The 20,369-nt window shown below is 48.2% G+C and overlaps 1 protein-coding gene across 1 annotated transcript; it reads left to right on the plus strand.

Moving 5' to 3' along the window:
- Positions 1 to 12,762: 12,762 nt before the first annotated feature.
- Positions 12,763 to 18,472, plus strand: LOC311531733 (leukemia inhibitory factor-like; the record flags this gene model as incomplete). The annotated part of the gene is made up of 3 exons (XM_084649400.1): positions 12,763 to 12,781; positions 16,721 to 16,899; positions 18,035 to 18,472. The coding sequence occupies 3 exons, from the start codon at positions 12,763 to 12,765 to the stop codon at positions 18,470 to 18,472; spliced, it is 636 nt and encodes a 211-aa protein (XP_084505526.1).
- Positions 18,473 to 20,369: the final 1,897 nt, after the last annotated feature.

Below are 20,369 nucleotides of genomic sequence, written 5' to 3' on the forward strand. Positions count from 1 at the left end.
CAGCTTTGGCCTAACTCAGTTCTCATGGTTAGTCATGGCAAATCTCTCCGTCACTGCAGGCCAGTGCTGAGAGCCCCAGAGTAAATGCTAGGCCTTGCCCCAAAGGCTGGATGGTGAGGCATACCAGGTGGGTTGAGATGCACAGGTGCTGCAACTCAGGGTGCAGGTGTGTAGCAGCCCCCCCCCCCGTCTTGAAGGGGGTTTCATCATCTACAGGGTTTGCAGTTTGGTTCAATGGCTCTCAGCCCTTCCCCCCCACTATACACATTGTTCCAGCCCCCGTGTTGAGATGGCGCAAGGGGATAATGGCAATAAGACGGTGTGTGCAATCCTTGCTTGGGCTTGAAGCACTGGCTGGGGGGAAGCTGGGTGTTTCAAAGGTTGAGTGAGATGAGAGCCCCACCCCATGGTCTTTTTTAACATGACTAGAATTGGAGGGTATGTGAGTCAGCCAGCAAGTTCATTTTGAAATTGAAGCAGAGTGGGGCTGAGCTGTGGGCATATACAACCAGACCCACAATGGATTCTGAATGAGGTGAGAGCTTTTGCTTCTCTAATCCAGCAGACTCAGCAACCTAGTCCAAAAGGAAGAGCAGAAACTGCATCTGCCCACTCCTTCTTCCTCTTTAGCTCATCCATGCTTTGTTTAGTCAGCCGTGAGGTTTTTTGCCTCTCGAGAAGAACCCTGAGAATATTCTGTGCATGGCTTTGGCTAGCCTGCTTCAGCTCCACTGCCATATCTGGGCTAAATGCTGGAATTACTGGGGGAGGTTCTCTGGCCTGCGTTATACATGGGATCAAGACCAGATGATCAAAAGGGGCCCTCCTGGCCTTAAATACTCTGAATCTGCCTGGGGATTTGCCCCAGTACAGCCATCAGCGTAGCTGCACAGATACAACCTCTAGTGTAGAAGGTCAAGCTGCGATTTGCAATGGGCTAGTTTAATTTCATCAAGTAATTGCTGTGCCTGTTAACCCAGGGGTGCAGCCACATTGATGGCTGTAACCAGGGCAAATCCTTAGTATAGGATAGTATGGGGTATAGGACTATGTTGAAAGGCAGAGAATAATCAATACTTCCATTTTAATGAGTTGTTAGCCCAGAAACCAGGAGGCCATGCCAGTTATTCTGATCTCCTTTTATCTTTGTTATGATTGGACCGCACAGATTTACCATTTTGGGGATCTGTATTCCAAAGTGTCAAAATCCATATGCAGAGGCCAAGAGGATGGAGAAATCAGCTGCAGAACTGGGGCTGAGTTAATGGGAAGCCACTCCGGGCCCCAGGTTGATTTTATACCCTGAAAGCCAGGCAGGATTCCTTCAGGGTTCGGACCGGGAGTTCACTGGACTCAGTTGAACGAGACAGAAACAGGATCAGCTGCATATAGGGGACTTTTGTGTATGTCCTTCCCGGTGGTCCTGCAGGTTCTACAGCCAACGTGAACTGCAGAGAGGCACCTATTCAGCAGGGCAGAGATCCAGATTTCAGCGATTTGCAGTCTGGAGAAGAATGTTCCTATCGTCTTAATTTTCATGTCGGGCACTACTCTGGCTGAGACCTCTTGAGCCAAGGGTGACTTGATTATAGCCCATACGTACCTATTTGGGGAACAAATATGTAATAATTGTCTCTTCAAGCTAGCAGAGAAAGGTCTGACACAATCCAACAGCTGGAAGTTGAAACTAGACAAATTCAGACTGAACAAAGGTGCACATTTTGAATGGTGAGAGTGATTAATCAATAGACCAATTTACGAAGGGTCGTGGTGGATTCTTCATCACTGCCAATTTGTAAATGAAGACTGGGTGTTTTTCTAAAAGCTTTGCTCTAGGAGTTATTGTGGGACCTGTCACTGGCCTGTGTGATACAGGAGGTCAGACAAGACCAGAGGTTCTCAAATTTCATTGCACTGTGACCCCCTATTACTACATGACCCCAGGAGGGAGGACCAAGGCCTGCACCCACTTGAACCCTGCCGCCCCACTGCTCCAGGTGGGGTGTGGGGGGGAGTCGAAGCCCAAGGATTTCAGCCCCAATGGGGGCCTGCAACTTGAGCCCCACCACCCAGGGCTGAAGCCCTTGGGCTTCAGCTTCAATCCGGGGCAGTTGGGCTCGGGCTTTGTATTTGGCCCCAGGCCCCAGCAAGTCTAAGCCAGTCCTGGTAATCCCATTAAAATAGGGTTGGGACCCACTTTGGTGTCCTGACCCACAGTTTGAGAACTGCCTGACTAGATGATCACAATGGTGCCTTCTGGCCTTGGAATCATTGAATTTAGGGGACTCAGGCTCCTCTTTTGAAAAAATCTCACCCCAAATTCTTTAGACTCCCTGTCTTGAGCCACCCTCTGTCACCTTCCCAAATCCATATTAATTTTAAAAAGTCAATCAGCCCACTCAAATGGTTTTTCCTTGTTAAGTGAGAAAATTGCACCTCCCTCATTGGGGAAGGTGAATTACTGACAAGTTAGCACACTGCTCTGGAACTCTGGAGAGGTGGCTTCTATTCCTGGTTCTGCCATTGGCCTACTGAGTGACCTTGGGCAAATTGCTTCATGTATTTGTGCCTCAGTTTCCTCCTCTGTAAAATGAGGACAATACTACTTGCCTTTCTTTGTAAAGCTCTTTGAGCTGTTCTGATGAAAAGCTCTATGTAATGCACATGATGCATCATGTTGACTATATGATTGATGCTATCTTCCGATGGGCTCCTGCCTGGTTTAGACCTACCAATCCAGAGATGACAGGCTTTGCTATGAGGGGCAGTGTGATCTAGTGGGTAGGGCATAGGCCTGCCGCTCAGGAAATCTAGGCTCCATTCCAGCTCTACAAACTGACTTGCATTGTGACTTTGGTCATGTCATCTCTCTTTCTTCTCTTGTCTATTCAGATTTTAAGCTGTTTTGGGCAGGGACTGTCTCTTGTGTCTGTGCAGCACCCCATACAATGGGGTCTTCCTTTCAGGTAGGACCTCCAGCTGATACAGTAACACAAATGAATAATAGGTGCTTCTGGGGACGTTAAGCAAAAATCTTCAACTCCAAATTGACGCAGGTGGTTCACTCTTTCTTCTTTGGCATCCTCCCCTGGGGTAGGGATGACCATTATAGGCGCTTGAGCTAACTCACACAGGAGTTTTGCAAGAATTGGTGATAATTTCTGGGATTTTAAAAATCATTTTTCTGCCAAACCAGTGTCCACTCTCACTCCTCACATAGAGTGATGGCTTTTGGAGCTGATCCTAGAATCTCTGACCCCTGTTCATATGTCTTTGATATTCAGAAAGAAAACAGGAAAGATCTTCTGGGCAAAGACTTTTCTAGGCAATGTAGCAGATTTTAAAGTTATGCATCAAAGCTTAATTAATGGATTAAACTACAAAACTCCCATTGAATTTGGTGAGATTAGTGCGGCTAAATCCTCTAAATGGCTTTGGGAATAACACAATCCAGCACATGTACCCGCTCAATGGAGTTTTTACAGCAAGTAGCATCTGCCTGTAGCAGGGGAATTTTGGGTATCTATTAGTAATTATTAGTAATTAAAATAATACCTAGTAGCCCCAACTGAGCTCAGGGTCCCATTGCACTAGGTATTGTACAAATGCAGAAAGAGACAATCCTTGCCACAAAGAGTTGACAAAAAGACTTTCCCAAGGTCACTCAATAGATCAGTGTTAAAGCTCTGATTAGTATCTAGGTCTGCTAACTCCCCCCAGGGCAGTAACCATTAGGACACGCTGCCTGCTAACTCTTCAGATTGAAGATAGTGCCTCAAGCGGAGCCTGGGGACAAAATGTGATCCCCACTTTAGTGTGGGGCCTGCCGCTTGAGCTCCCCTGACGATGCCCCTCCACCAACAACTGCTGTTGGTTTTTCTTGCTGCTAACAATCCTTTTGTCCATGTAGAGTGGAGCATCCCACAATACAGCTGTTTGAGCTGTGTGCACAAGTTTCCCACTTGCAAGGGGTGGGGTTTTGCACACACCCTGATGCAGTCGCAGCTAGTGCGGGCACAGTTAGCTGTGGGAACTTACTCCACCCTGGAAGCTGCTGCTTGCCATGTCCTGCTCATTGACATTTAATTCAGATACACGAAACATACGTGCTGGACCGAGCTGGACACCCCCAGCAATGGTACAACCCAGCAACATGCTGGGGCTGCACGCTCAGGCTCAAAGAAACTCGAACAAGCCGGCGTATCTTCATATTTGTACACATGGTCTCCATTGTTTGTTTTACCCACACCGCCTTTTCTAGGGCCAAAGCAAAGTGAGATCCACGCTTCTCATGGCCACCATCCAGGAGCTGAAACATCACAAGTTCAGCCCTTGCCTCATTTGGGCTAGCTGAGACATTACAAAATCCAGTGAAAGAGGAGAAGACAGAGCTAATGGGTGAGATGGAAGCGCAGCCCAGTGGAACATGGGTTCTGTTAACTGAGTTTGTCTATTTAGGTGGTAAACTCTCTGGGGTATGGACTCTCTCTGTGTTTGAACAGTAACTAGCACAGTGGGGCCCAAATATGACAGTAATACAAATGATTAATAATAGATACCAAATGCCTCTCACAGATGTTACTTACTGTGAAATCCCCATGGATCTGGAACATGCACTGGACTGTGTTATCGCATGGGTGGTAATAGTTTAGGTAAAACGATTCCTAGCTGCCATTCTCTGTTCTATAATATTTGCTTTTTGTGGGGCACGTTGTGGCAAAGGGGCGAGGCCTGAGTTGATTGGGCATTTGTAACACCTGCCATCTTGGCGGGTACAGTGGGGAATGAACCAAGAACCTCCAGAGCTGAAACACCCTGGCTCGTGGCTCGTGGAACTGGCTCGTGGCCTGTCCTGCACAGGCACATGGGAGGCTGCAGCGCACCCCCACCTGGGGTTACCCGTCTGCGCCACAACCAGCACTGGGATCACCTTCCCTGGGAGACATCGTGCCCAGATTCACCCGCTCAGCTGTGTGCTGTGGCTGCCATCAAAGGTGAAGCTGCAACAACCAGCCAAATTGGGCTTGTGCTGTTTTTCTGCTTTGTGAGGGCGGATGGAGCCCTAACCAGGGGCAGGTATGTTTTTCCCTTAGAAATATCAGCAGTGTTCACTGAAGCCTTCCTTCTTTTGCTGAACGACTTGTTGGGTGACTCAGAAATGCCAGTTGGTAGCTTTTCCCGCCGTTAGCTGAAGGAAACACACTGAGATCTTAGCACAAGTACCAAGAAAGTGAAAGCTGATTCATCGAGGGGAGAGTCATTTTCACTCAGACTGTTTAACGACTTGTTTCACTCAAACGCTCAGGAGGGAAGCTGGCTGCTGTCAGAATCCCACCAGCTCTCCAGTCATCCATAGAGCCTTCTGGGGTAGGAAAGAGCTGAATTTCTAATACAAAGGGGGAAAGACCCAAGATGAGAAAATAAACATTAAAAATCCCCATCTTTCACATTGAATATGCATAAGCACCTAGCACAGAAATAATTAATAGTGATACCGAAGCTCATCTAGCACTTTGCATCAGCAGCGCTCAAAGTGCTTTACAAAAGAGGCCATGCTCCCACTGTACAAACAGGGAAACAGATACAGCGAGAAAAGTGACTTGATGAGGGGGCCTTGATCCCTCATTTGGATCTCTCAGTGCTACTGCAATAATCAAACTTTACAGGCCTTCTTTTGCTGTAATAAAAAAGCAAATTCACCTTTATGGCCAATGAATGATCCAGCAGGATGTCAGAGGGCAGGCACTGTCCCTTTATGCTTTTTTAAAGGTGCTCCCCTCACTGATGAGCACTAGCCATGACATGAGTAAATATCTCAAAGACAGCTGCCTGGTCTCCTCACTGCAGCTCAGAGTGCCCTAATGTTTGGCTTCAGAGACATTCAGCTCTTAATCAACTTCAGAATAATGTGCTGTGTTTGATGTGCTGTTGGAAAGACTTGAGGGAGTTACCTGCATATCCAGGACATTCTTGTATTCTCTGTAATATCCCTTGCTTGGGTGGTGAATGACTCCATAAAACATTACGAGGTTCACAGGCCACAGAATGTTTGCTTAAATCTTTGCTATGTCATTTTTATACATCATCCTGTAGACATGAAGTTTAAGCATTTGAACAATGGCATTAACCCCTGCCTGACCCCCCCTCTTTTTTTTTTTTTTTTTTGATGTTCTAATATTCCTCTGCTGACATGGATCAGACCTGCCTGGGGACAAGGTAATTTGCTCATGTGTGTGTAAATTCTATACTTCCTCATAGGACTGGGCACTTTGGAACAGAACCGCTGAGTCCAGTACCACGTTCCCTTGCCACATCTGGTTTGGAAATCCTCTTGAACACAATGTACCTGTGAGACTCATTGCCACAGGAAGTTATTGAGGTTAAGAACTTAGCAGGAGTCAAATAGGGACTGGACATCTATGTGAATAATAACACCATCCAGAGTTACAATAGTAAGATTTTTTTTTAAATCCTATGAGTTTTAGAGATTGCAAATTCTTTGGAGCCCGGACTGTCTTTTTTGTTTTCTACAGTGCCTAGCACAATAGGGTTGTAGTCCTTGAGTGGGGCCCCTAGGCGCTAGCACTATAATAATAATCCTCATGCTTCAGGGCATAAGCCAATCCCTAACTAAAGGGGTCAGTAGGAAACTTTCCCTGGGGAGAAGATTATCCCACATGTGTCTACTACAGGGTTTCTTGCACCTTCCAGTGAGGGATCTGGTACTGGCCCTCATACATGTGGACTGGGACTCTGGACTGAGTTATATTACTGACTGCCACTGGCTTGCTGGATGACCTCCCTCTCTGTGCCTCAGTTTCCTCATCTGTAAAACGGGAATAATGCCACTGACGTCCTTTGTAAAGCACTTTGAGATCTGATGAAAAGTGCTGCATAAGAGCTAGGTGTTATTAGGTGGCAATTCCTATTTTGTCTGAGAGCAGCCAATCCAAAATGCTTCAGACAAAGCCATACAAATCTCATTATTCACCTTGTTGTGTCGTACTAAATAGGGTGTAGGAGGGAAAGATCTTCCTAATCCCAGTTAGTGATTCACTTTCTTATCGTAAAGACTGAGGCTGGGAAGCATTAGGGTCTCATGGTTAGGGCATTGCAATAGCCCTCTCAAGATCTGGATTAAATTCCCAGTTCCACAATAGACATCCTATGTGATGCTGGGCAAGTCACTCAGTCTCTGTGAAACGAGGATAATAATGCTGTCTCATAATCTTAGCCTACTTATTGCAACTGCAGTTGCTCTTTTTTATTCATATACATGTCCAGTCCTTTTATGAGTCTTGCCAATCTGGCTGCCACCACACTATCTAGAGGCAGTGAGTTCCGCAGGCTAAGCTAAATTTATGTCAAAATCTATTTCCATGTATCCATCTAGAAGTTAGCTCCTCCTTAGCACAGGCCAGGACATTTCAGGTGATCATTTATTCAGCTGTAACCACTCATTGCAGCCATCCTGACAGTAGGAAGTTGAGGCCAAATTTCAGCTCCACATCCTTCCTCTCTAACACAAAAGCCCCTAGTAATTTCTGTGTTAAAATTAAAACTCTGTGTAACAATATATGCAAATTAAGTGTGGTCCTTGCAGTCAATCTTGCAAAGTTATGCAGCACTGGTAATCGGGACTTACTTCACCCTTCAGTGAAATGCAGCCTCCTCTGGGATGGGATGTGGCCGCTGTGCAACAGCATACAGCAATATTGCACAGGAGGGCAGCTCATCAGGACAAGACAGGGACCCAAATAAAGCCCAAACTAGTGCTATTTGGAGAAAACCAAATGTCTCAGCATTTGTGGTGTATGTTTCACTGCGATTTGAATGCCTCAGGGGCCACATAACTCAGGGTCAGCTCTTCCCATGGGATTGCCACTGTCCAGGAATAGCAATACAGGTTGAGGATCAGACGTTGGGTTATTTCAGACCCATGTGTATGGCTCCCTGGAGCATTACAAAGCCAGTGAAAAATGTAAACACAAATATTTTGGCTACAAAGACTCAACCATGTGCCCAGCCCTACTAGACAATAGTTTAAGACAGGAAGCGAAGAAGAATTCCTGCAGAATTGAACAAGAAGAATGTAGGGAGGTGGGACATAGACACCCAAACTGAAATGGAGCAAGAACACTGTCACCTTTCCTGATCAGTCCCAGAGCTCTTCAATGACTCTGAGTGGCCAGGGCTTCAGTTTTACATTTCACTAAGGAATTGGCATCTCCTCCTGTGACAGGTTCAGTCACAGAGATCCCCTTGGGACTGTCACCTGATGTGCTGAAATTACTTCTGAGCCCATTTTCCCTGCCAGCTTGAGACTCCAGAACCCTGCCTTGTTGAGCCGGACATGCTAGCCTGCTGCAACACAGATTCAGTGTCTGGGCCATGCCCCCAAAGCTGCAGACTTTAACCAAAAACAGCTCAGCAGGTTACCTGTCTCCAGTCCCCAGACATCCAGCCCCCAGATAAATCTGTTTTACTCTGTGTAAAGCTTATACAGTGTAAACTCATAAATTGTCCGCCCTCTATAACACTGATAGAGAGATATGCACAACTGTTTGCTCCCCCAGGTATTAATCACTTAATCTGGATCTATTAATAAACAAAAGTGATTTTATTAAGTATAAAAAGTAGGATTTAAGTGGTTTCAAGTAATAACAGACAGAACAAAGTAAGTCACCAAGCAAAATAAAGCAAAAACACGCAAGTCTAAGCTTAATACATTAAAAAATTGATTATAGGTAATATCTCACCCTCAGAGATGTTCCAATAAGCTTCTTTTACAGACTACAGAGTGGTAGCCATGTTAGTCTGTATCAGCAAAAAGAACGAGGAGGACTTGTGGCACCTTAGAGACTAACACATTTATTTGGGCACAAGCTTTCGTGGGCTAAAACCTACTTCATCAGATGCATGCAGTGGAAAATACAGTGGGAAGATATATATATATATATACACAGAGAACATGAAAAAATGGGGGTTGCCATACCAACGCTAATGAGACTAATCAATTAAGGTGGGCTATTATCAACAGGAGAAAAAAACTTTTGTAGTGATAATCAGGATGGCCCATTTCAAACAGTTGACAAGAAGGTGAGAGTAACAGTAGGGGAAACCTTCAGCCCCCAACTAAAACCTCTCCAGCACATCATCAAGGATCTACAACCTATCCTGAAGGACGATCCCTCGCTCTCACAGATCTTGGGAGACAGGCCAGTCCTTGCTTACAGACAGCCCCCCAACCTGAAGCAAATACTCGCCAGCAACCACACAACAGAACCACTAACCCAGGAACCTATCCTTGCAACAAAGCCCATTGCCAACTGTGTCCACATATCTATTCAAGGGACACCATCATAGGGCCTAATCACATCAGCCACACCATCAGAGGCTCATTCACCTGCACATCTACCAATGTGACATATGCCATCATGTGCCAGCAATGCCCCTCTGCCATGTACATTGGCCAAACCAGACAGTCTCTACACAAAAGAATAAATGGACACAAATCAGACATCAAGAATTATAACATTCAAAAACCAGTTGGAGAACACTTCTACCTCCCTGGACACTCAATTACAGACCTAAAAGTCACAATTCTTCAACAAAAAAACTTCAAAAACAGACTCCAACGAGAAACTGCAGAACTGGAATTAATTTGCATACTCGACACCATTATATTAGGCTTGAATAAAGACTGGGAGTGGATGGGTCATTACACAAAGTAAAAACCATTTCCCCATGCTAATTTTCCCCCTACTGTTACTCACACCTTCATGTCAACTGTTTGAAATGGGCCATCCTGATTATCACTACAGAAGTTTTTTTCTCCTGCTGATAATAGCCCACCTTAATTGATTAGTCTCGTTAGAGTTGGTATAGCACCCTCATTTTTTCATGTTCTCTGTATATATATATTTTTTTCCTACTGTATTTTCCACTGCATGCACCTGATTAAGTGGGTTTTAGCCCACGAAAGCTTATGCCCAAATAAAGTTGTTCGTCTCTAAGGTGCCACAAGTACTCCTCGTTCTTTTTTCAGACTAGACTCCTTCCTAGTCTGGGCCCAGTCCTTTCCCCGGTACAGTCCTTGTTAGTTCCAACAGACATCTCAGGTGGTAAGCAGGGGCTTTCTCATGACTGGCCACCACACTTTGTCCTGTTTCATCCCCTTTTATAGCTTTGGCACAAGGCAGGAATCTTTTGTCTCTTTGGGTCCCCACCCCTCCTTCTAAATGGAAAAGTACCAGATTTAAGATTGATTTCATTATCAGTTGACATGGTCACATGGTCCTGCGAGACCCCAGTCTCCATTCTTCCTGGGCAGGCCCACAGGTACACAGGAAGGTCTGCAAGTAAACAGAGCCACTTACAGTTCATTGATTCTGAATGAACTGGCTTCCCTTAATGTTTGGAACCCTTAATGGCTTCCACTTAAATGTTGACATCAGTGATACAAGTTTATATCTTATTCTCCTAACTCCAGATATAGAAATAATACATGCAAACAAGTAGGATGACCACACTCATTAGATCATAATCGTTGCAATGATACCTTACAAGAGACCTTTTGCATAAAGCATCTTCCAGTTACATCATCTTCACATTTATCAGCATCTTTTCATAAAGCTTGTGGCGTGTGATGTCACACCTCCCATTGTAGCCCCTGCGAGTGCCTTGCTGAGGATTGGCGCAATTGGGTGGCACACTCAGAGAGGAGATTGCCCCCTGCTGCAGAGCAGCCCCTATCACGGCACGGGGCATTGGAATTAGTGAGGGCTCAGAGTAGATGGCGCCCCCTATTGATTGCTCACACCAGTGACTGCTGCACAACTCTCCCTAGCCTCACGCTGGGCACTGGAGTTAGCACTACGCAGAGCAGACAGCCCCCTCCTGAATGAACCAGGCCACTGTCTGCAGTAAGGCACCCGAGCATCATGCTCAGGCACTGGGGTCAACATGGATGCAGAAGGGAGAGCGCCCCCTACTGAGTCACCCACTCTGCTCCCTGCAGCTCTGTGCCCTCAAGCACCCTACTGGGCATTGGTTCAGTACTGACCCAGAAGGAAGAGCTTGCTGCATTGAGACACAAGCATTGGCTGGCTGTTCCTTGGAGCTCTCCCACCCAGGGACTGGAACACGCTCAGGCTGCTGGTGTGAACAGGATATAAACTTGTTAGAACTGCTTCCAGGCTTGAGCATGGCTTTAAAAAATCACTTTAACCCCGTTATGCCCTATCCACACCTTACAGCACAGCTGTGTTCAAGGGCAATTGTGCTTCTTTGATGTCATTGGGGCTGTATTGCTGGCCACCAGCCAAGGAGCCCAGCCCTGTGTGTTCAGACAGCATCCACGAGGCGGAGCTGACTCAGAAAAGGAGCCAAAGTGGGAATTGAGGAGGAGGGGATTTCAGCATACCCCCCAGTGTTGCAGCTGGAAATTAAACTGCATCTTCCTGAGCAGGCTTAGCAGCCAGCCTGAGCACACACTGCAAGGGAGCATCCCGGGGCAGATGGCTCTTGTGTTTCTTGCAGTGCTAATATAATAAAATCAACCCGGCCTTGAACCAAATGCGGGGTCTGAGTCCACAACCTACAGAGTTAGAAGCATGAGCTGCTGCGACCAGAACTAAAGGGTTAACGCCCTTCACTGTCAACAGCACAGCAGGGCTAGTGGAAAATTTTCCATCAAAACTATTTTCTGCCAGGAAATTTGGTTTTCAGCCTAATGAAGATTTTTAATGAAAAGCGTTCGCTGTCTGTAAAAGATGTTAAAACCCCCAATGCCTGGGACCAGAAACACTTTCCTGTGGAGCAAGATGGCTGTTGCAAAGAGCCAGCCCTGAACCCCTAACAGCAGGTGGGCTAGTTTCCATGTCAAGTTCAAATCCATAAGCCTGCCATAGGCTGTTGTCACACTCAGGAGTGTGCAGTAAAGTGACCCAGGACTTGCCTACAACAGCCCGGCACGGAACGCCTCATTCACGAGCCCACTGCAGCACATCAACTGCTTGAGCTGGCAGAGAATTCCCAAGTGATTGCAGCCATGTTCGAGACCATGACACACAGCCGAGCAGTTGCAATTCCATCCCTTTCTCCCTCCCTGATTCATGTAAATGTCTATTTTGTAACATCCCCTCCCACTTAAATACTTTCCCGGCCAGCATGACCTTTGGTTTCATTCAGTGTTAGCTCTCACCCTGGCTATTTTCTAAATGAGACAGTCCCGGTGCTCTACCTATGCATTACACAGCATCTGAAATTATGAAAAGCAACTGTTGGGGGGAAACCACCAGCAGGGGAGGTGGGAGGTGAAAGTACTTTCTAAGGAAGAAGACTCACCCTCAGGAAACTGCAGCACTTTTCCCTGGGTGAGTCGCAGTATTGTCCTATGAACGTAGGCAGAATTTTTTTTCTGGAGTCAGTTTGCAAATTCATGGGTTTTCCTTTAATCAACCCATCTCTGCTTCAAACAATTCCAGAATGAAGCATTCAGTAAAACCACAGCATGATGACCTCAACTTTATCACAAAAACTTACTTAGAAATAACCATTCACTGTTTCCAAACTGATCGCTACTTCCTGATTGTTAGTTTGAATGAATCTGCCTAACTTCTTCCCCCCCCCCCCCCACCTCTTTCTTACAACACAGACTGTATATAAACCAGTGAAATCCCCCAGTATGAACATGAATTTCTGAAAACTCCTTCTGTCAACATCAATCTCTGTTAAGTTGCTCCTGGGATACAGCTCAAAATGAAGTTCATTCCAGCAGGTAAAACCATCTTTGTCAAACCTATTTGATTTTTTTTAAACGTTGCTGATTTTGAAGCAATCAGTCACACCGTTTGTCTGAGACTCTGCTGTTTGGCGCAGAGAGAAACCCTTAAGAAACTTTTTCCCTAGTCTTAGCATCTCTGGGAATTGGCAGTAAAAAGCAAACATGGCTCGCTGGCATATTTCCACCAACATCTGGCAATTTATACCTCTAAATTCTTCCAAAGGGTTGTTGAATTCTTTTGGGTCTCTCGCTGCTGAGAAACACTGGTAACTCTTGTTTAATTAGATTTTTGAAAAATCAGAGAAATAAGGAAGTTGCCAAGTGCAAAATGTTTTTGCATTGAACAGATTAGAGTAGAGCTTATCTAAAGGATAGGCACTGAAGCCAGAATGTTGTTCTCGTGGCCTGAGTACAAGTCATGTCTATGTGAAGTGTTGTAGGATAGATTGCGCTATGCAAACCAGTGCAATAGGGAGAAAAGAGTTTTAAGGGTTTTAAACAGAGCAGGCAGCATGGCCCACTGGCTGGTGCAGTTGGCTGTGACTCAGGAGAGCTGGCTTCTAGTCCCAGCACTGCCACCTGGCCTCATGAGTGCCCTTGGACAAATCACTGTGCCTAAGTTTTCCTCTCTGTGAAATGGGGATAATGGCAGTGAGTGCCACCTTAAAGCACGTCAAGATCTAATAAGAATGAAGCTACAGGAGAGCAAGGTATTACTGAGGTCCTGGGCTAGAGAAACTGAATGAGATTGCAAGTTAATATTAATTCAGTGGTGAATGTCACAAGCCACCTCAGCACTGCTGGGCTCTCTGACAGTCCCAGAGCTGAAATATGCATGGGAGGAAATTGCATAGTACTTGTCCACACCAGACCATGTTCCTCCCCACTGAGAGTTTAATTACATCAGGGAGGACATTGGCTGTGTCCTTTGCTCTCCATCCTCCTTTGCTTTCCCTGAAAATGCCCTTGTCCCAAACATGATCACTGCTATGTGAGTGATTGCAACACAGAAGGGAAGTCCTGTCAGTTGCAATGTACAAATTAGGGCACAGATGCTGCTACAGCAAGTGTAAATAAAGTAATTATTGTATGACTTGTGACCTGCAGCGATTCTGAGGTTCTGACAAGTGTGGACAACTTCAGAGTTTGTCAGATCCCAAGAACTATGTGGTTTTTCAGCAGCTGCATTGCGACATTGCTTGTTGAACTGGCTGTCTCTAGGCCCAATCGGCAAAGAGGTTGAGTATCTTCTACTTTGCACAGGATCAGGCCCTTAAGACACTATGCTCCATAGAACCTGAATAGTGTAATTTTTCTCCCTCGCTGTGCAGTTTATAGCATGGGACGGCGGGGGTCAGGACCCCAGGTTCTAGCTATCCAGCTCTGCCACTGCCTTGCTGGGTGACCTTGGTTGTGTCACTCTGTGACTCAGTTTCCCCATCTGTAAAGTGGGGATGATAAGGTTTACCTGTCTTTGTAAAGGGCTTTGGGATCCTTGGATGAAAAGCACCATGTAAGTGCCAAGGATTATTATTCATAATAATAATTCATAACAGCACCATTACCACGTGATACTATTCCCAAACGGCAGCATATTAATCTCTGGGCTGCATGGGCCGATAGAGAACAAGCAGGAATGTCCAGGGGTTGAAACAGAGAGGGAAAGGATACACAGCTCATCTTTCATAACATCCTGACCTAACTCTGCTGTGTTCCGCTGTGACACACTAGGTGGCGCTGTGGCCGGCTTGTGGCTGTGTGCGGAGCTGGTGGGTACCCCAGGCAGTGAGGGGCCGGGTGTGTGCGGTGTGTGGGGGGAGGTAGTTGGAGTCTCAGCCCAAAGACAATGCCTCAGCCTGGTAATATCATCAGATGCAAGATTAGGCTCCTGCTATTATTAGCTATTCATTTTACAGTAGGGCTTACAATAATGACATCTTACACCCAAGACCAGGGCCCCTTTGTACTAATCTCTGCCCCAAAGAGCTCACAGTCTAAACAGACAAGAGGGCAGACGAAACTGAGGCACAGAGAGTGACACTGACTTGCCCTAGATCACCCAGAGGCAAAGGTAGGTTTAGAAACCAGGGGTGAGATCCTGGGAACATCAATGACAAAACCACTGTTGATGTCCCTAGGGCCAGGCTGTCACCCCAGGTTTCCAATCCGGCTAGGCCACACTGACTCCTGTGAGTGCAACTGGGAACCTGTGATTTTGACACATGACTGCAGGCACTGATGCTTCCTGCATCCGCTCCCATTAACCCATGATGGGGCTGCCTCTCATGCAAGATGGCTAAGCTGCGAGGGAGAGGTGGAATCTTTGCCTATGGGGCCATACCAGGGAGGGGAACCCGAATCAGTGCCCAGTGAGAGACAGGCCAGCAGGCAGTGATGCAGCACACAGCTGATTGCCGATCACCAGCAGGCCACCTCCCGGGTGGGGAGGATCAGGAACTCAAGGGAAGACAAGAGCTCACCTTGGTGTGGAGAGGGGCTAGAAAAAAGATTCTGCTTGAAGAATAATAGCACTGTGTCTTTAAATGTGTAGCAGGCAGCCAGGTTGGGGCAGGCCCAGGAAAGGTCCTAGGCAGAAACCCTACAGTGAATCAGAGAGAGAGAAGCTTAAGGGATAATGCCAACCTCCTACGTCTAATAAAGCTGCTTGTGGAGTGTGAGAAGAGAACAGCTGGTTCTGGGATTCTTTACTGTTGTCGTATGACAGGGGCTGGGGGAATCAATGCTCCACTTGGACTCAGCCTGGTTGGCCAGCCCCATCCATAACCCAGGTCTATCCGTTCTGCTGCGTGTCAGCAGCTTCTCCTACTAGGGATTCAAACCAGCATTTTTTCAAGAATGCTCACGGGTCTGGGGGGCAGGTCCTAGCGCTTATCATCAGTAGACGGCAAAGCAGCTTGTATTATTATCCCCACTTCACAGAAGGGGAAACTGAGAAACTTGTTCATGGCCACCCAGCAGGTAAGGGGTAAAGCTGGGAATAGAACTCAAATATCTTAAGTCCTAAGCTACAGTGCTAGCCACTAGACCACCCTTCCTTTTAGATGACCCCTTGGAAATACCTCAGTTGGCCACTATCAAAACTCTGATCAATTTCGACAACACAAGCCTGGAAAATGGGCACAAAACCCACACCCAACCCTGCCCCTTGCTTTGCATGCTTGACTAAATCTGACAGGTAGTCATGGGCAGTTGCGAAACCTGGGGGAACACAAAAAGCTCCCAGAGGAAAGAAAAATGCAGTGGAATTCCTGCTCCATTGCAGGGCAGGGCTGAGCCGGGGGCAGTACTCAGGCAGTGCTGGAGGATGCAGACAGCAGAGCATCGGGGGTTGGGGAGATGGGAAATAGGAATTTTCTTCTTAGCTACACTGGTAGAAGTGAGAAGAGAATATGGCCCCTAGGACAACCTCCAGCCCCTATCTACAGGAGCTACACCAGATACGTGGGCATGGGGGAGCAAAGGGAAGCTGGGTGCCAGCCGGATGGTTCACGGCAGGTGGGACGTTTCCTCTGCTTTATCAAAGAGCAGACCATGTGCCTCAGTGGCACGTAGTTCTGGCTGCAGTCCTGGTGCTAGCTGGCCTGGGAGGTGGAAATGTTCTTGGTCCCAGAGATCAGCTGCTCCAGCCCAGGCAATAGCTGGTTCCCTTCCTAGTGATCTGATACCCTAGAGAGATCCTGGCTGGAGGCAATGGGGGAGAGCTTCTTTTGATCCTCCTTTCCCTCCAGCATCGGCAAGATCAGGAACGCCTCGTGACTGAGGTGGTCCAATCCCCGTGACACTGGACACTTTCCCGGAGGAGATCTCAGAGCTCTCATCTGGCTGGGTGGGCACTGGACTCTGAAGTGAATGGCTCTGATGGCTGGTTCCCCGTGGCATCATCTCACCACTCCCACTTTCTTCTCTGCACAGGTGTTGTCCCCTTGCTGTTGATGATCCACTGCAAATTGGTGGTTGGCAAGGCACTGCCGGTGAACACCCCCAGCCCCATGTGCGAGAACATGAACTTGTGCAAACCCAATGTGGTCGAGCAGACCCGGAAACTAGTGGTGCTGCTCAATGCGACAGCTCCGGATCTCTTCAGCATCTACGTAAGTTCTCATTGGAGCCTCAGCTCCGCCTAGATTAAAATTGTGTGAGCTACTCAGGCAGGAGACAGGCCCGTCCTATTCGCCCCGCCGAGCTGCTCATCCCCAAGGACATTGCTTGGGGCAAGTGGAATGTGCTTTTTGCTAGAAACTCGAAGGAAGAGTTTACATAAAACTGGCAGGTGTTTGCTTGCCCTGTGCAGGACCTCGGGGACGAGCCATGGATATCAGCTGGGAATGCGGGTGCTCAGCACCTCTGAAAATCAGACCCTGCCCCGGATTTTCCCATCACAAATCTAGGGCGGGTGATGGAGCGCTGGCCTGCAGGGAGGGGTGCGGATTAGTGGGCTAGATTTTCAGGAGTGGAGTGCTGAGTTTAGATGCCAGCCTCAGCTGGGGAAAGCCATTGGTGGGTCACCTTCCAGCCCTTGGGGGGTTATGTTTCTATCACTCCTCCCCACTGCACGGTTCAGCACAGCTAATGGCTCCTGCTGTCCCTGTCCCAGCGGTGGATGGAGCAGGAGGGACTGCAAAGCAGGACCAAATTGCACTGGTAGGTGAGTTATTGGTGCAGTCGGGGGATGGCAGAGAAGAAGGACGGCCCAGTGGATTAGGCATGAGCCCAGACTTAGGAGACCTGCACTCTAATGCCTGTTCCCCGCAGCTGGCCTGTGTGATCTTGGTTGGGCAAAGGGCTCCAGGCCTTGGTTTTCCACACGCATGACAGACAGGGTGTTAGCCCTGTAAATCCTTTGCAGACTGCCAGATGCTCGGGTGCTATGACCGGGGGGGCTAGAGAAGTACCTCACGAGAGGTGCCTCAGCTCTTACAGCATTGCCAACGACAAGGGTTCAACAGTCCTGCATCAGGCTCTTGTTTACTGAGGTTTAGGAGCCTTTCGGGCACAATTGGGCCAAGTTTTCAAGCTTTTCTGCACAGCTAGGAGGGCTAGAAACCTTCTTGTTTAACGACAGCTGAGATTCTCGCAGGGCTCCAGGGACAGGGCTTTAAAACCCACCTAGCAGCGTGAGACGTGTGATAAAACAGTGAGTGGGGGAGGGCTGAAGGTGGGGCAGCGAGTGTGGGGGGGGTGTGGCTGAGATTCCCTCGTCATTATTTCCCCTCCTGTCTCCCCCAGCTGGACTGCCAGGGCGACCCGTTCAGCAGCCACCTGGATGAACTCTGCAACGCCACCACCACCGACTTCCCTGCTTTCCAAGTGAACCGAACCAGCCACAAGAAGGAGATCATGGTGGCCTTGTACAAGGTCTTTGCCTTCCTGAACGCCTCGCTGGGCAACATCACCAGGGACCAGGAGGAGCTTAACCCCACAGCCAAGGAGCTGCTGGAGCGGCTCCACAACACCACCAAGACCACGCGGGGCCTGATCTCCAATCTGACCTGCCTGCTGTGCAACAAGTACAACGTCTCCCAGGTGGACGTCACCTACGGCAAGAGCAGTAAGGGCATGAACGTCTTCAAGAAGAAGCAGCAGGGCTGCCAGGTGCTGAGGAGGTACGTGCAGGTTGTCTCCCAGGCGGTACACGTCCTCCTACCTCACCTCTCGCAGGCATGAGCTGCCTGCCAGATGGACCCTGCTGCTGCCCCCTCGCCTGCTGGGCCTAGCTGCAGCGGGGTCAGTGCAGCGTGGCCAAGGTAAGCAGGGACCGGCAGGGAGTGAATCGGGGCGGAGAGGGCACACGACAACCAGCTACAGACTCCAAAGGGCGAGGAGGCATGATTGTCCTTTGGGCAGCCCTCTTGGTTTGGAAAGCCCCTGACCTTTAAGACACTTTCAGCTTTCAGGGAATTCATCCATCCAATGGGGCTGCGGTGGCTCCCTGGCATGGGACTGGATCCCCCTTGACATCCGCCTCCATCCAGCCCTCTGCACCTCCGGACGCTTCCTTCACGGGTGGTTTATTATTAATGAGCCTTGTTTGCTTCCTATTTATTATCTCCCCCCAATCCCTTTTGTGCTATTGCTCCCCCCGCGCCTTTATTTATTTGAATGTTAATGAGGGTTGAGTTCTATCATGTTTGTCTGGTATTTTAATTGTGTCTTTATGATGCTGTTCAGTGCCCAAGTGCCTTAGGGATAGGGTGCGTTATGAATTACCTGAATTATTAGTCTGTGGGAGGCCGAATGGGCTGGAATTGAGACAAAGGACGGTTGGGCAAAAGACCAGAGAATGATGGCCCGGCAGCGAGAGGCGCCGGGCTGCAGAGCAGTCTGGCAATGGCCCTCATGGACGCACCATTTCTTGGGTTGCCGAAAAGCAGGATGGGGAAAGCAAGAGGGAAGGACATTGCCCTGGCCCCAGTGAGATGGACTGGGTAGCTCTTGTCCATCTTTGGGCCACCCTTTCCTCTGACTTCAAAGGGAAGTGAGCAGAGAGTTTGGTCCTTTGATTCTAGGAGGTTCTGCACTGCAGCTGGGAGTTGGGTTTCACTGCTTCCTCTTTGTCCCTCTCTAGCCCCCTCCCCCACTCGGGGCCTTTTTAAATCTTGATTAGAAACAAAGCTTTGGAACTGCTGGAGCCCCAGGCCTGTCGCAGGAGCCCAGGTGCTCTGTGAGACACACCTCCCGTACGGGTATAAAATCACCAGTGGCAAGGATTTAAGAACAGGGTCTGCTCAGCTGAGTCCAGGTTCTGCAGTAATGGGCACCCTACAAGTTCTCCATTTCAGCCTAGAACCTGACTCTTTGGAGAGTGTCCCATGGGTTGGGCAAACTGTGGCATGCCCTTCTGTGAACCTGAGCGGAGGTCACATAGCTGCTGCAAAGTCCACACATTCAAGGCTGATGTTAGGGGGTAGCAAGCAGGGCAATGGCCCAGGGCCCTACACCACAGGGGGCCCCACATGGGGCAGCTCAGGCTTCAGCTTCTGAAATGTTGCAGAAATCCAATGTCTGAGCAGGTAAGGAAGTGGGGTGGGAACCCACTCCTGAGTTTCTGCCCTGGGCCCCAGTGAGTCTAACCCCATCCCTGCACACATTGTCTTTGTGAACACCAGCATGAGACTCAGCCTTGCTCAGAGTTAACAAAGGAGAATGTCTCAGAGAGCAGGTCCAAAGCCCATTGAAATCCATAGGAATCTTTAATGGCTTCAGCTCATGCCAGGAGGCTGAGATTTTCCAGGTTGCCTAAGGACTATGGACACCCAATGGATGGTTTTGATAATCCCCTCCTGGCCTCTCCAGTCACACAGGCTTCCCCTTGTGTCCACACGGAAAGGGAACACCCCTCAGATCTCTCTGCCCTGGCTCCCCCTTGTGCACTATACACCACATGGCAAATACAGTCTTGCAGGCTCCTGGATTCCTTCCTGGCTTATTTTCAAAGCGGCAACCTTTCTATCATAGGGCTGAACCATTCGGGGGCAGGCCTTGGGGTGCTTTTAAATCCAGTGAGTGAGTTTTCTCACAACATTTCACTTAAAACAGAAACCAAAACTCCCTATCAAACTCA

This window comes from Lepidochelys olivacea (assembly GCF_965140295.1).
Source record: "Lepidochelys olivacea isolate rLepOli2 genome assembly, chromosome: 15".
In the NCBI taxonomy this organism is placed as follows: domain Eukaryota; kingdom Metazoa; phylum Chordata; order Testudines; family Cheloniidae; genus Lepidochelys; species Lepidochelys olivacea.